The sequence below is a fragment of the Oncorhynchus kisutch genome, linkage group LG12, assembly GCF_002021735.2.
Source record: "Oncorhynchus kisutch isolate 150728-3 linkage group LG12, Okis_V2, whole genome shotgun sequence".
NCBI classification, from domain to species: domain Eukaryota; kingdom Metazoa; phylum Chordata; class Actinopteri; order Salmoniformes; family Salmonidae; genus Oncorhynchus; species Oncorhynchus kisutch.
This window is the reverse complement of record NC_034185.2, coordinates 45,244,005-45,258,888: the sequence shown is the minus strand read 5'-3', so window position 1 is coordinate 45,258,888 and position 14,884 is coordinate 45,244,005. Positions and strand designations below refer to the sequence as shown.

Genomic DNA, 14,884 nt, shown 5'->3' with positions numbered 1-14,884 from the left:
ATGGAATACTGGCCAACATTATTGCGTAAACAATACGTTGATGACGTAGCATGCTGTCGCTCTTCACATGAACTCTGTACATTGTTTCAAATCTATACAGTATTTCATAATATACAATATGTTATATACAGTGAGCTCCAAAAGTATTGGGACAGGGACACATTTTTTGCTGTTTTGGCTGTGTACGCCAGCACTTTGGATTTGAAATGATACAATGACAATGCCGTTAAAATGCAGTCTATCAGCTTTAATTTGGGGGTATTTTCATCTATATCAGGTGAATCGTTTAGAAATTACAGCACTTCTTGTACAGTACATACTCTTCCCATTTTAGGGGACCAAAAGCAGTGGGAAAAATTTACTTACAAGTTTAGTATTTGTAGTGCTGAGCAATTAACCGAAATGTAGATTATTTTTCAGTTTCTAAAACCACTAATTGACCAAAGTCAGTTCAATTATTTGAATTCCAATTTATTTCTGAGGTTTTCTGTGAGCTCAATGTGCACATTGCACATTGCACATGTAGATTATTGGGGGAGACCGTATGTACCGTAAGTACCCCAATATAGTAGGGAGTTGTAGTTTCCAACATGCCAATATTCTACATAGTTTAGTGCATAAAAGGTGGTGATTAACTACAATGACCATAAGCCATTGCTCATCTACTTGTCCACTCTGTGTTTCTTTTAAGCCTGCTACTGAAGACAGAGAAGAATGTGCAATCATGAGGGGATATAGAGAGTAGCTGTTGCTTCGGAGGTATCTACCTGAAAATAGATGATCTAAGTGATTGATAGTTGGTATTCAGCAGTCATAAAAGTATGCCTCATTTACTTTGAAGAACTACAAAATAGTGATTTTGTCAGACGGCATAGGCAGCAGCTCTATAGAGATGAGACTGTTTCGGTGGTATTTCAGATTGTTTTGTGCCCAATGTAATAATATCGTGTCCTTTTGGCATCCCTTTTATCGTCAATAAGAACACGTTTCTAAACACTTCACCATGAATCTGGATGCTACCATGATTATGGATAATCCTGAATGAATCGTAAATAACGAGGAGTGAGAAAGTTAGAGACGCACAAATATCATACCCCAAGACATGCTAACCTCTCACCATTACAATAACAGGGGAGGTTAGCATTTTTGAGGGGTTATGGTATTTGTGCATAATCAAACAGTGCTGTCATTTCTAAACAGTTCACCCAATATGGATGGAAATACCCTCAAATTAAATCTGACAGTCTGCACTTTAGTATGCTATATGAAGTCTTTGTAAGTTGTGGTTTGTTTAAAATGGGACCAGTCATTCTATACATGACATAAGACTACAGCTAAAACACACTGCTACAAATGGTAGCTATGGACACACTACCTAAAGATATAGGTTGCTCCAGAAAATGTTTTCTCTCTGGTATCTACTGTAGCAGAGAGAATCTAAAAGTGCTGTAATGTCTCAACGGTTTTATTTATTTTATTTTATTTTATTTTACCTTTATTTAACCAGGCAAGTCAGTTAAGAACATATTCTTATTTTCAATGACGGCCTGGGAACAATGGGTTAACTGCCTGTTCAGGGGCAGAACGACAGATTTGTACCTTGTCAGCTCGGGGGTTTGAACTCGCAACCTTCCGGTTACTAGTCCAACGCTCTAACCACTAGGCTACGCTAGTAGAAAATACCCAACAAATTAAAGTTGACAATCTGCACGTTAACCTCATATCATTTAAAATCCAAAGTGCTGGTATACAGAGCCAAAACAGCAAACACATTTTCACTGGCCAAATACTTTTGGAGCTGAGTGTACAAAACATCAAGAACACCTTCCTAATATTGAATTGCCTCAATTCATCGGGGCATGGAATCTAGGTGTCGAACGCATTCTACAGGGATGGTGGCCCATGTTGACTCCAATGCTTCCCACGGTTGTGTCAAGTTGGCTGGATGTCGTTTGGGTGGCGGACCATTCTTGATACACACGGGAAATGTTGAGCGTGGAAAAACCCCCAGCAAAATCCTTCTTTGACCTTTCTCCTCCCCTTCATCTACACTGATTGAAGTGGATCAATAAGGGATCATATCTTTCACCTGGATTCACCTGGTCAGTCTGTCATGGAAAGAGCAGGTGTTCATCATGTTTTAAACACTCAGTAGCCATTGCATTCAGGATGTTACTTGGCCAGGCATTTTTTGTAAATCTTTTTTTCTTATGGATGTTTTTATATACAGTACACTTCAGTGATATTCATAGTATTACAGACCGAACAACAATATGCTATCTGATGGTTATATTTGACAATTAATTCCTGCTTCTCATCTAAAATGTGTTTCCAGCGATGTTCTCTGAACTCTTTGAAAAGTGTGTGTTTGCATGTGTGTGTATTGACAAGGACAGCGTGTATGTATGTTTGCAATGTCTACCCAATGTCTACCCACACATTCCTGTGTGTTTGCTCATGCCTGACAGTGTGTGTCTGCATCCAGTATGCCCTCCTTTAGGAGAAGTCCTCAGCCTCAGCATTGGGGGCGCAGCCTGCTTTAGCCTTGGCCCCGTTCCCATTGCAACCAAGCCCATTTTCCATTCTCTGGTTGACGTAGCTCTTCTTCCTGGCCTGGTTCTGGTTGTTTGTTCCGTCTACAGGGTCATACACCACTACCACAGAGGTATCCATGCGGGACAGGGTGTACATGCTGCTCTGGCGGGCCGGGTGGAGACGGGTGGCCCTCAGCTCCAGCTCATCATAGCTGGACACCTGGACGAAGGGGCACCAGCGGAACGCCCGCTTGAAGCCAGCCCGGAACCTGGGGGGGAAAAGGGGTGAATAGAGAGGGGGGGGGGGTGAATGAGATTTGATTTTGCGAACGGGGTCGTGTTCCAAGGCCACGCTGTTTGTAAAATGTTTTCCAACAGAAAAGGAGATTCTGTGTTCTTATTGGACGAGTTCAAGTAGCACAGCACCTGTGTCACTACGTTTCAGAACGTTTTCTACCTACTGAACACAATCCAGGTTTCATATAATGATCTGATTTTCATAAGGCAGCAGTAAACAAATTACATACTAATGTGTACAGTGCAGTGAGGTTGAAGAGAGAGTTGTATAATGACATTAAACATCAACCGAAAGCACACAGCAACAAATAAACAATTAGGAAACAGGAAACTAAACCTAATCGACTGCAACATACACAGCCCTGTGTTCTCCATCAATTTAAAGTCAACTAATGACCCAGATAATAAACAACAAAATACAGTACTTAAATACATACATAAAATAAAACATTTGTAATATAGAGTTCTGTCCAGGGATATACTTCAAACTCTACCAAAACTGGAGATTTTGGCTCGGACCAGATTTACTTATAATAGCCAAGAAATATTTACTTATGTTGTTTTTATATATTCACATCATGAAGGGGGCAAAGCAACCACACAGCACATCCTTCCTGAATAGCCTGATTGTGTCGATGGTAAGAGCGCTATGTGCTTTAGATAATTGCCTGTGTGAACCTAAGTGCACTGGGGAGCTTCATTCACAAGCTAGAGTTCATCAACACCCAGAGTCTGGATTCAGAGCACTGAAGCTTCTTCAAGGTCTTGCTCTGTGTTTAATATGGTTATGAGATTTCCAAGGCCAGTTAAAGGACAGACTAAGGCATAAAGCTTGTCAAGATGGATACACAATTTCTATGCCCTTTTCATGCCATTCGGACTAATTGACCATGGAAATACAGACACAGCACGTATGTGTAGATTTGTGGGAGTGTGTGTACACGAGGGTCTTATATGACTACACCCGACGTCATACCTCCAGGTTCTGTTACCTGCATTGTTCCTGTTTGCAGAGAGAATGAGTCACACAGGTACCGAACGACCCACCTTAAGCACTGAGTGGCTTAAAAGAACATGTTCCCGAAAGCATGCAATGGTAACCAATTGAAATGATGCTTTGATTTCCAGGTCTCTTTCAGCATTCCTCAGTGATGTCCTTGGAGTAGCTTTACTCTCAAGCCTCAGTCCTAAAATACCTAATGTGGTATTTTTTTTGTTGTGCATTTTCAAGAGGGCATGAACATCACAAAAGGAACTGTTATCAGGGTTGCCATTGCCTGGACCTTTGTTGAAGCACATCTCTCGTGTGCTCTGTTCAGAGGATTACAGGATATTCATATAGGAGATTCTAATGCACCTTAGCTGTTTTTCAAGGATTGTTATGAACCTATACAGAGGCAGGCCAACAACATAAATATACTTTCCACGCACTTTCCAACCATCGACCATGAAAATATAGCTATGTGGGTATGTATGTGTGTGTATGTGCCTCCGCCCGTGAATGCTCCCATTTCTGCTTGCCTTAGCGGTCTCCCTGTGTGCACATGTGTGTATTCTCCTTACCTGCTGTTGAGGCAGCAGTAGATGATGGGGTTGTACATGGTGGAGCTCATGGCCAGCCACATCACTGACAGGTAGACCTGCTGGATGGACTTCCACCTCATCAGAGCCTTGTTGAGGCCCGTCACGATGAAGTAGACGTGGTACGGCAGCCAGCAGAGGGCGAAGGTCACCACCACAATGATCATCATCTTGACCACCTGGGGGTGAGGGAGGGAGGGGGGGGGGGTGTAACATTAGTTCAATTCCCGTTCAACCCTGTGAGGCGAGCTGTCTGGACACTGTGTGGCGTCTGCTGATAAAGAGGCAAATTCTCCTGCCACTCGATCAGCCAGACAACTGAAGCTAATTAGGTTGTGAAGTGCGCTCTGCAGTTATTATTCAAGGGAGAGCAAAGGGAGCTGTCTCTCCATCCTTTGGAGAAGATAAATGAAGCTCCAGCCTGTTTCCTTCTTCCACATCACCTAGCTGCATTTGCTTTAATGAGTGTGTGTGCTTTAGTGAGTCTGGTAAGAGCTGTATGTTACTGTAGATATACAGTGGCAAGAAAAAGTACGAACCCTTTGTAAATACATGAATTTCTGCATAAATTCACCATAAAATTTGATCTGATCTTCATCTAGGTCACAACAATAGACAAACACAGTCTGCTTAAACTAATAACACACAAACAATAAGTTTTCATTTCTTTATTGAACCCACTGTGTAAACATTCCCAGTGCAGGGTGGAAAAAGTATGTGAACCCTTGGATTTATTAACTGGTTGACCCTCCTTTGGCAGCAATAACCTCAACCACACATTTTCTGTAGTTGCGGATTAGATCTGCACAACGGTCAGGTGGAATATTGGACCATTCTTCTTTACAGAACTGTTTCAGTTCAGCAATATTCTTGGGTTATCTGTTGTGAATTGCTCTCGAGTTCATGCCACAGCATCTCAAATCGGGTTGAGGTCAGGACTGGGTCACTCCAGAAGGCGTATTTTCTTCTGTTGAAGCCATTCTGTTGTTGATTTACTTCTGTGTTTTGGGTCGTTGTCCTGTTGCGTCACCCAACTTCTGTTCAGCTTCAATTGGCGGACATTCTCCTGCAAAATGTCTTGATAAACTTGGGAATTCATTTTTCAATCGATGATAGCAAGCTGTCCAGGCCCTGAGGCAGCAAAGCAGCCCCAAACCATGATGCTCCCTCCACCATTCTTTACAGTTGGGATGAGGTTTTGATGTTTGTGTGCTGTGCCTTTTTCTCCACACATAGTGTTGTGCGTTCCTTTCAAACAACTCCACTGTAGTTTCATCTGTCCACAGAATATTTTGCCAGTAGCGCTGTGGAACATCCAGATGCACTTTTGCAAACTTCAGACGTGCAGCAATGTTTTTTTTGGACAGCAGTGGCTTCTTCCGTGGTGTCCTCCCATGAACACCATTCTTGTTTGATGTTTTACGTATCGTAGATTCGTCAACAGAAATGTTAGCATGTTCCAGAGATTTCTGTATGTCTTAAGCTGACACTAGGATTCTTCTTAACCTTATTGAGCATTCTGCACTGTGCTCTTGCTGTCATCTTTGCAGGACAGCCACTCCTAGGGAGATTAGCAACAGTACTGAACTTTCTCCATTTATAGACAATTTGTCTTACCGTGGACTGATGGACATCAAGACTTTTAGAGATACTTTTGTAACCCTTTCTAGCTTTATGCAAGTCAACCATTCTTAATCTTAGGTCTTCTGCGATCTCTTTTGTTCGAGGCATGATTCACATCAGGCAATGCTTCTTGTGAATAGCAAACTCAAATTTGTGTTTTTATAGGGCAAGTCAGCTTTAACCAACATCTCCAATCCTGTCTCATTGATTGGACTCCAGGTTAGCTGACTCCTGACTCCAATTAGCTTTTGGAGAAGTCATTAGCTTTGGGGTTCACATATACTTTTTCTAACCTACACTGTGAATGTTGAAATTATGTATTCAATATAAACAAGAAAAACACAACAATTTGTGTGTTATTAGTTTAAGCAGACTGTGTTTGTCTATTGTTGTGATTTAGATGAAGATCAAATCAAATTTGATGACCAATTTACACAGAAATCCAGGTAATTCCAAAGTGTTCACATACTTTTTCTTGACACTGTATGTTAGTGTTGGTTAGATATCAAAATGACTTTCTTCCTTAAAAAACCCCACTCCAGATCCAGGTCCTTTGCTCAAAGATGAAGCAAAATACAAAAAAAACAAACACAAAAACCGAACAATTTTAACGCCACACACATCAGCCATTTAAACCTTAATTTTCCATCAGGGAGAAACTGGTGACAAAAACACCGTTTCTGAAAGACACATCAACAGCAGGTTTGAAATGGGAAGAAGTGAACTCCAGCTTTCAGTCTCTTATCACCAGTTGGTGGTAATTCTGTAGTCTGCACCACAGTCCCCCAAGTATTTCAGAAACCGAAGACGCTTTTCAGGGTCGATCCTCTTCACAGGAAGGGGTGATCTTTGCTCCAGGTGGGCGGCAGATCCGAAAGTCAGGAGAGAATAACAGAGCTTGTGTGTATCTGTGTATGCATTGCGGAAAGACTGCTATTTTGATTGCACATAGAGAGACTCTTCCCCTCAAAAGGACCTGTGGCCCCGAAGATTAAAGAAACGGAAGCTGACCATTTGGCCTACAGAGAGACTGGCAGGAAAGCTGAGAAAAGACTTCCGCTCCTTTTGTCTTCATTGATTTTAGTTACCCTTTAAATCCCCAGGACATGACTTCGCTTCTGAAGAGAGAGCTTGGATTTGTCCCAAATGTCACCATCTTCCCTATACAGTAGTGCACTACAATATATGCGTTAGGTTAGGCTAACCCTGTGGGTTAGGTTAAATAGGGAGCAATTTGGGATTAAGCCCTTAGCTTTGTGTAGGTAGGCTGCACAATGGTGTGGATGCTAGATGGTGGTAGGAGTTATCGCAAAAGCAAATATGGTCATGTTCAAGGTTGAACGGACTTATTCAAAAACGGAATAACAGCAAGGAAAATATACACCTAAAGACTTACTAGATCAGTGTTAATGCCAAATAGAAGGATGAGCATATGTATGTCAAATTAAAAATAATACTAAAAAGCATCTAGGTTAGGGTGACCGGGCCACAGTCCCCGTTTTTAGTGGCCTGTCCCCGGCTGGAGCTGTCCCTGGAAATGTCCCCGTTTTTAACTGTGCGTTAAAAACAGCCTGCAAAGTGAAAAGATATTTTACGTGGCAAGAAAGACCGGGCAGCAAAGCCTACCGGTTGACGTCTCAATCACGTTGTGATTGTTTTGTCCAGCAGAGGGGGCTGCTAGCAATAGCAGCTTCATTATCTCTTCTACTGACTACTTGCTCGCGCTAGTTTTCGAGAAAACTGCTGTGGAGAACTAGCTAGAACTAGCTAGAAGCTAGAAAGTGTCAAGTTTAGCCACATCACCACAAACGTCAGTTCAATCCAGGTACAACTGTTTGAGATACTAGCGAATTATGTTATAATGTCACAATTTATTATATAGATAGATGACCTGCTTTATAAGGTTTTAAATAGCTAATGTTAGCTAGCAAATCCTATGTCAACTAAGTTAACGTTATCTAGCTACTTTCATGGTAGCTAGGTTAAAAAACGTTCACATGGAAACATGCAGTGGACGGGCTATTTTGAAAATATGATTATATTAAATGAATGCATAATTCTGAGAATATTTATTTGTAGATTACAAATTTGAATGGTTTGGCATTATAAGTAGTGTGTGAAAATATATTTCGAAATCTTCATGGATAACATTAGCATAATGTTTTCTGTTAGAGTGGAGAGGAGGAAGACTGGATAGGAAGAAGAGTGAAAGAGAGAGGAGGAAAGGTAAAGATATGATTGCAGAGCCTGCCCATTTATTATTCCAAACAATGTTTTTTGAGATAAAATACAAAAATGAGGCAAGCAATGGGAATCTGTTAATCAAAGTCTTTGATCTAATAGTGTACTATTTATTATTAAAGGTTGGAGAGGAAGGAGAAGGGTAAAATGGAGTAAAAAGAGTGAAGCGAGGAGAGTGTGGAAGAGTGAGGTGGAAAGGTAAAGAGAAGGAAAGGAAGAAAGACGGGTGAAGAAAAGAGGAGGAGAAAGATTGGAGGAGAAGAAAAAGTTAAGAGAGTAAGAAGAGTGACACAAAGAGAGTGAAGAAGAGCAGATAGATGGCTCTTTCCAAGAAACGGAAATGCCATTTTAATGACAACATGAGAGAATTTCCATTTATATGCTCAGGTCAAGACGATAGAATGGTTCACTGCACCCGTTGTAATTGCTCTTTTTCAATTGGCAGCGGGGGAAGAACGACAGTGGTAGAACATCAACAGACGAAAAAGCATAAAGCCTCTCTGATTGCCCGTGTTGGTATGCCCTCTGTCACCACATTCTTCAAGAAGGTAGAGCCTTCCCAAGAAGAATATGATTTAGCTGTGCAGGAGGGTGTCTTTGCATACCCACACTATGCGACACAATCATAGTTACAGATCTATGGACTGCACGGCACAAATTACACGGAAGCTTTATGAGCCAAAGTTTACATGTGCTAGGACACAATGTGAAGCCATACTGAGTAACGTGTTAGCACCATGGGCAACTACTTTGGTAACACAGGACCAAGACCACGTTGAATGTGTGTCCCTGTCCATTGATGCGTCCAATCATGGACATGTAAAGCTGCTGCCAATAGTAGATATATGATGGCAGCACATCTGTTGGAAACAAAACTGCTGGATTTTGTTGAATTGAAAGGAGAAACAGCAGAGGAAATTGCAGCTGAGGTCCTGGTGGTCATCCAAAAATGTAACCTGGAAAAGAAAGTCGTGGCATTCTCTGCCGACAACACAAATACCAAAATGCTCTACAGTGGGAGGTGATTGGCTTAGGCTGTCCTGCCCACATCATTCATAACACGGCCAGAACAGCTTTGGATATGATTCCCCTTGATGTTGAGTACCTGCTCACAAAGATATTTGGATATTTTCACCGTCAGAGTAGAAAGACTGAAGAGCTTTTGCGATTTTGTTGGCCAGGAGTACCATAACATTTTAGGACACAGCAATGTTCGCTGGCTGTCCATGCTCCCTGCTCTAGAAAGAGTGCTGAAAACGGATGTGCCATTGAAATCCTTTTTTATTTCTGAAGACAAATGCCCTGTTGTCACGTGAACAATATTCGAAGATCCACTGACTGAACTTTGGCTGGCCTTTGTCCATGGACACTTGACCGTATTCAGTGACACGATCAAGATGCTTGAAGGCCAGGACCGCTGTGCTGTGGAGTCCGCTGCAATTATGAGAAACATTGAGGCAAAATTGACTGCAAGACGTGATGACAACTTCATTCCAGTTTTGGTCAGAGGACTTCTGAGAGAGCTGGAGACATGTCTAAAGAGAGCTTTCTCAAAACATCCCAATCATTCTTCATTACGGCTGTGAACTACTTGCAAGCATGGAGAAAGCACACAGATAACCTACAAGATTTACATTGTCTCATTTTAAAAAGGCAACCTCAGCGTGAAGAGATCCAGAAGGCAGCAGGCACACTGCAGGAAAAATGCCCCAATGTGACCATCAATGAGGATGCATTGTGTGATGAGGATACTGGCCTGCAAGAGTTCCTAAAAGGGGGAATCGCTTGAAGAATGGAAAACATCTGAGACACCTTTTAGTCAGAGATGGAGCACGGTGGTTACCCACTTCAAAGAGAACGACATCTCACACACTAACCTGGCTAGATTAGCGTCCGTTGTCATGTGCTTACCTGGAAGTAATGCACCAGTCGAGAGAGTGTTCTCCCAAATGAATGATCTATGGACAGCAGCAAGAAATGGGTTCACTGTTCCTACCATCAAGGCCATGCTTTTTGTGAAGACAAACTTCAACCTCCCCTGCCAGGAGTTCATGGAGAAGCTGGCCAAAGACAGCGCAATCCTGAAGAAAATACATTCTTCTGAGAAATATACAGATTAGGTTGGTATCAGTATACAATGTAGGTACCGACCTCATCATCGTCTTATTTCTTTATTATGTTGTTAAGTATTTCACACATACTATTGTCAGTTTTTTTCAATTTTGCTCATGTTCTATTCTGCTCTTATTCTACCCAGACTACAGGACCACTGAATGGCTGTTCAGATTGGACAGTTCTGTCTTGTCTGTAGTGTTTCTGTAATATAGTTGTTTTCTCTATCACAATGCGCCTGTTAGACTAAATACATGAAACCGGAATTGTCCCCCTTTTTTTATTTAATAGATAATAACATTGGATATTTTAATTATATATTGACCGCTGAGCTGGAAATGTCCCCGGTTTTCATTTCAGAAATCTGGTCACCTTAAATCTAGGTAGAAAGATTTCTTTATTCTGGAAATATACCCATCTTCCCCGTCCTGTTGCATTGTGGATACAGGTAGCCTCTCTCTCAGCAACAAGTGGACCTGTGGACGAGCATGGGAAAAGAGTCGGCTGTCTTCTCACAGTGGGTGATTCAACAGAAGGGATTTTCATAAAAGCTCAGAGGCTCAGAAGAGCAAAGTTCAGAGCACACCACACGACTGAGCCCAGACAGGCAGAGAGCAAAAGAGCAAAAAGAAGTGAAGGAAAACAACCCGGAGAGAAAACGAAAATAAAATGTTCCTCATCTCTATTTCTGGCAGCCAATATGGAGTGACAGAAAAGTTCACGGATGCCTGCGCAATAATTGAAACAAGGCAAGACGATCTTATATTTCGCATGTCCATGACGTAGTACTTGTTTTCTTTCTGTCCTTGATTGAGCTTGTGTGGCTTGATGTAGCCATTGGAACCAATGGCATAATTCCAAAAGTGCAAACCCTAACCTACTTGGCACTCCTGGCAATGCCCAATCAAGCTCTCAAAGTACTTCAGTGAAAACAAATGCTACTTAAACCCAGGTCTGGCTGGCATATCGACGGTATTGTACAAAAGGACAGTACATGGAATGTGTTGTTTTCAGTGTTTCTTGGGAGGATAAGGAAGCCATACTAGCATACCTAGTAAAATGCCAGTCATTGCCTGTGGCTACATGAGGTCATGTCCTATAAAAACCAATAGAAACAATGGTCAGGTAGTCATCATGTCACAGACAAACGTGGTGTACCAAATGGCACCCTATTCCCTTTAAAGTCGACTACCTCTGTCCAGTTGAGGACAGCTGTAACGAGTGCACTGAGGGAGTGAGCGTTTTAATAAATAAAAGTAACAATCCAAAACAAGAAACCACAAACAACGCACAGCAATGACACAAAAACAATAACACCTGGGGAAGGAACCAAAGGGAGTGACATATATAGGGAAGGTAATCAGGGAAGTGATAGGTCCAGGTGAGTCTGATGACGCGCATGTGCGCGTAACGATGGTGACAGGTGTGCGCCATAACGAGCAGCCAGGGTTTTTAAGTTTTAGTAAGATAAGCGGACAACTGCTATTTTCAATCACTTATCTCAGATTTTTCAAGGACAATCTGTATTTGTAATCTGAAAGAAATGTATTAACATTAAGAAATGTTACTCCTAGCAAATAACAGCAACACATGCCTTAAAGAAGCATTTACACTTTAAATATCAGGAAATATAGATAACAGACTCAATTATTTTCTCATTTTCCACGTCAGTAAGTGAAGATAAAAATGGAGGGTGGTTGTTCTCTGACAAGGAGAAAAGACATGTCCTTGCTAGAGGACACTTGTTGCTAAAATGAATGGACAGCTCAACAAAACAAAAGCCTGTGGGTGGGAGAAAACTAGAGAGGTCGCAGAATGTGTTAGTAACACTACTGCTGGCCTGGTCAGCTAAGGCCATATGGATTCTGTTTTAGCATTAATTGGGAAGGGGGAGAGGGGACTAGAGCGGTCACACAATGTGTTAGTAACACTACTGCTGGCCTGGTCAGCTAAGGCCATATGGATTCTGTCGGTCTGCGTTAAGTGGGTTGGTTCCCTGTTATTGATCTGTACGCCATGAAAATAAAGAGCTAGGGGATCTATTGACCACTGGGTAAAAGAGACACAGACACAGTCACAGCAACAAACACATGCGAGCGCACACACACACACACACACATGAGAATGCATACAAATGTGCACGCACGCAGCAGCTCAAAACTAAATGGAAAGGACAGTATAACCCCGAACCAGCTGAATGAACCACGAATTAACCATCATTCATCCCAATGACTATCCTAGTAAAAAGCATATGAACTGGCATCTCGCTCAACACTCGAGCACACACATTGAAGAGCAGGGGAGGTAGAGACTCAAAAACAAGCAAGAATAAATACAACCTAAAAGCCTGCGGAGCTATCAAGAATGGATCAGGTATGCATTCATTCATAGGGAGAGCAGTGGGATGTATTTACTCATAAGTGTCACTCGCCGTAGGGTGGCAGGGAAGGAGCGATGTGTTCCACAGAAAGAGTAACTGTCTGATTAGGTAGGTGATGAGGTGGGTTGATTACGCCCAATTTGCCAATTTTTTTGCCCTCCCCATTTACGCAATCTGAAGCAAAAGCCTGCTGTCAGCAATCATTAGTGTTGGTGGTGACTCAGTTATCTGGACCGTATGACCCCTTGCAGGCAGGCAGGCGCACACACCCCATACAGGGTTTTCACGACCTGGCGGTTCTGTTTCTTCTCCCTGCTAGACCTGGGTTCAAATAGTGTGTGTTAACTTTCAAATAGAGCACTTCAGGTGCACTTGTTTGAGCTTGAGCCTTGTACAATGGAACAGTCCCAAACACCGCCCATCTCATGGCACTCCAACTATGATTCAACCAGTGTTTGCCCAGTGGGTTTCTTCTAATGGCCTCTATCGATGCCTCCGGAACTCTGATGGAAATGTTCGGAAATAGTGTTTTCCACGCAATCCTCTCTGAAAGGAAGAGATTTTGTGGTTATAGGGTTCACTGATTGCGAGGTAAAACACAACACCAACCTCATCACTCTAAGCTGGGTAAGTTAAAGGGTATTTTCAAACCTCAAAATGAGTCTTCTGTTGAGATAAGCACTTTCCAGGCCATCTGTTTTGTAGAGTTTAGAAAACTCTTAAGAGAGGAATGTTCAATGCAGTCCATTTTCATGTTTTTCTTTACTTCTCACATAAGAGAACTAAGAGAATGGTTATTAAATTAAATTACGAAAATAAATGGCCAACTCTCATTCCCTGAGGCCTTCAATAGCAAGTGACCAATTTTGTATTTTTGGTTTCAAAGGCTCATTTGTTCAAAGAAAAAAAAATGTACTGAGGAATGCTCTTTCAAAAACATCAATGCAACTCATGTGAAAGACTGTACAGTACTTTCTGCTCGTTGAGTGACATTGTGACAGACATTTATGAACCTGATTACAGGTTCAAGAAAATAGACAAAAAGAGTTAAAAAATACTGTATGTCGCCCAAATGTACTATTTAATGTGGGATAAATTCATTACCAAGACAAGTCCTGGTAAGGACATGAAATCCTTCAAAAGCCCAAAACAAATACAGCATATTTAATTCACCCTGGCTCAACCCAAAGAAGCTACAAATCCTTTGAATTCAGTCCTACAAATAACCAGAGAATATATATTTACACACCCAGAAGCTACAATAAATAAACTGTCTATCCTTTCTTTCTTTCATATTATTGTCAATATTACCATATTATGCCCTCAAGACCTCACAATAACCACTTGGAAGCAAATAGAAAACGAACATCAGTTGATTTAAACTAACACCGGGGGAGAAACCTTGTGTTATAAATACTGAATGTTAATGATCATTTAAATTTGGATAATGGATCTTGAATTATTCAGTAAGAGAGCTGAACGGTCTTGGGGCATGTCGTCCCCGACATAAGATTGATATTGCATGGTAATGTTGGTAAGTGACTAACAATAAGTTACACTAGAGGAAAACCAGAGGATGCTACTAACAATGAGAGAGAGAAATAGTGAGAGAAAAAGAGAGAGATACAGAAAGAGCATTGTAAAGTTTTGTGGTGGAAGTATCATGTTATGGGTATGCTTGTCACCGGCAAAGCGAGTTTCAGGATCAAAAGAAAAATGAAAGGAGTGACTTAAATCTGCCTAGAAATCGGAGACAAGGCTAGAATATTGCTGTCCGACAATGATTCCCAACCAAATATACTGAGCATGTATATTTGATGTCCTAAGAGTTGTGCCAAGCTGATAGAAAGGCAGCAACATGTGAAGACTATACCACGGATTGTAGACTTTCGCTGGGCACATTATATAGGGAATAGGGTGCCATTTGGAATGCATGAACAGTCAGACTGGGAGGATTACTCCTGCCCTCCTATCTGCCCAGCTCATGTATCACATATGTGTGTACCATGGGGATTACCAAACAGTCTTATTGGATTTTTTAAAAGGCAAAAATTCAGGTCTCCCCAGGTAATCCATCTATCCACCACCCACACGTCAACAGCAAAATGCATCCAAC

At 41.7% G+C, this 14,884-nt stretch overlaps 1 protein-coding gene across 1 annotated transcript in view; it reads right to left on the bottom strand.

The window, feature by feature from the left end:
• Positions 1-1,576: 1,576 nt before the first annotated feature.
• LOC109901059 (neuromedin-K receptor) overlaps positions 1,577-14,884 on the bottom strand; it is a 33,715-nt gene continuing 20,407 nt past the window's right edge. Inside the window, exons 4-5 of the mRNA XM_020497054.2 lie at positions 4,395-4,591; positions 1,577-2,803 (exon numbers count right to left, since the gene is read on the bottom strand). Of these exons, the coding sequence (XP_020352643.1) occupies positions 2,497-2,803; positions 4,395-4,591 (504 nt within the window). The 3' untranslated portion in view covers positions 1,577-2,496. The remainder of the gene's footprint in view (positions 2,804-4,394; positions 4,592-14,884) is intronic.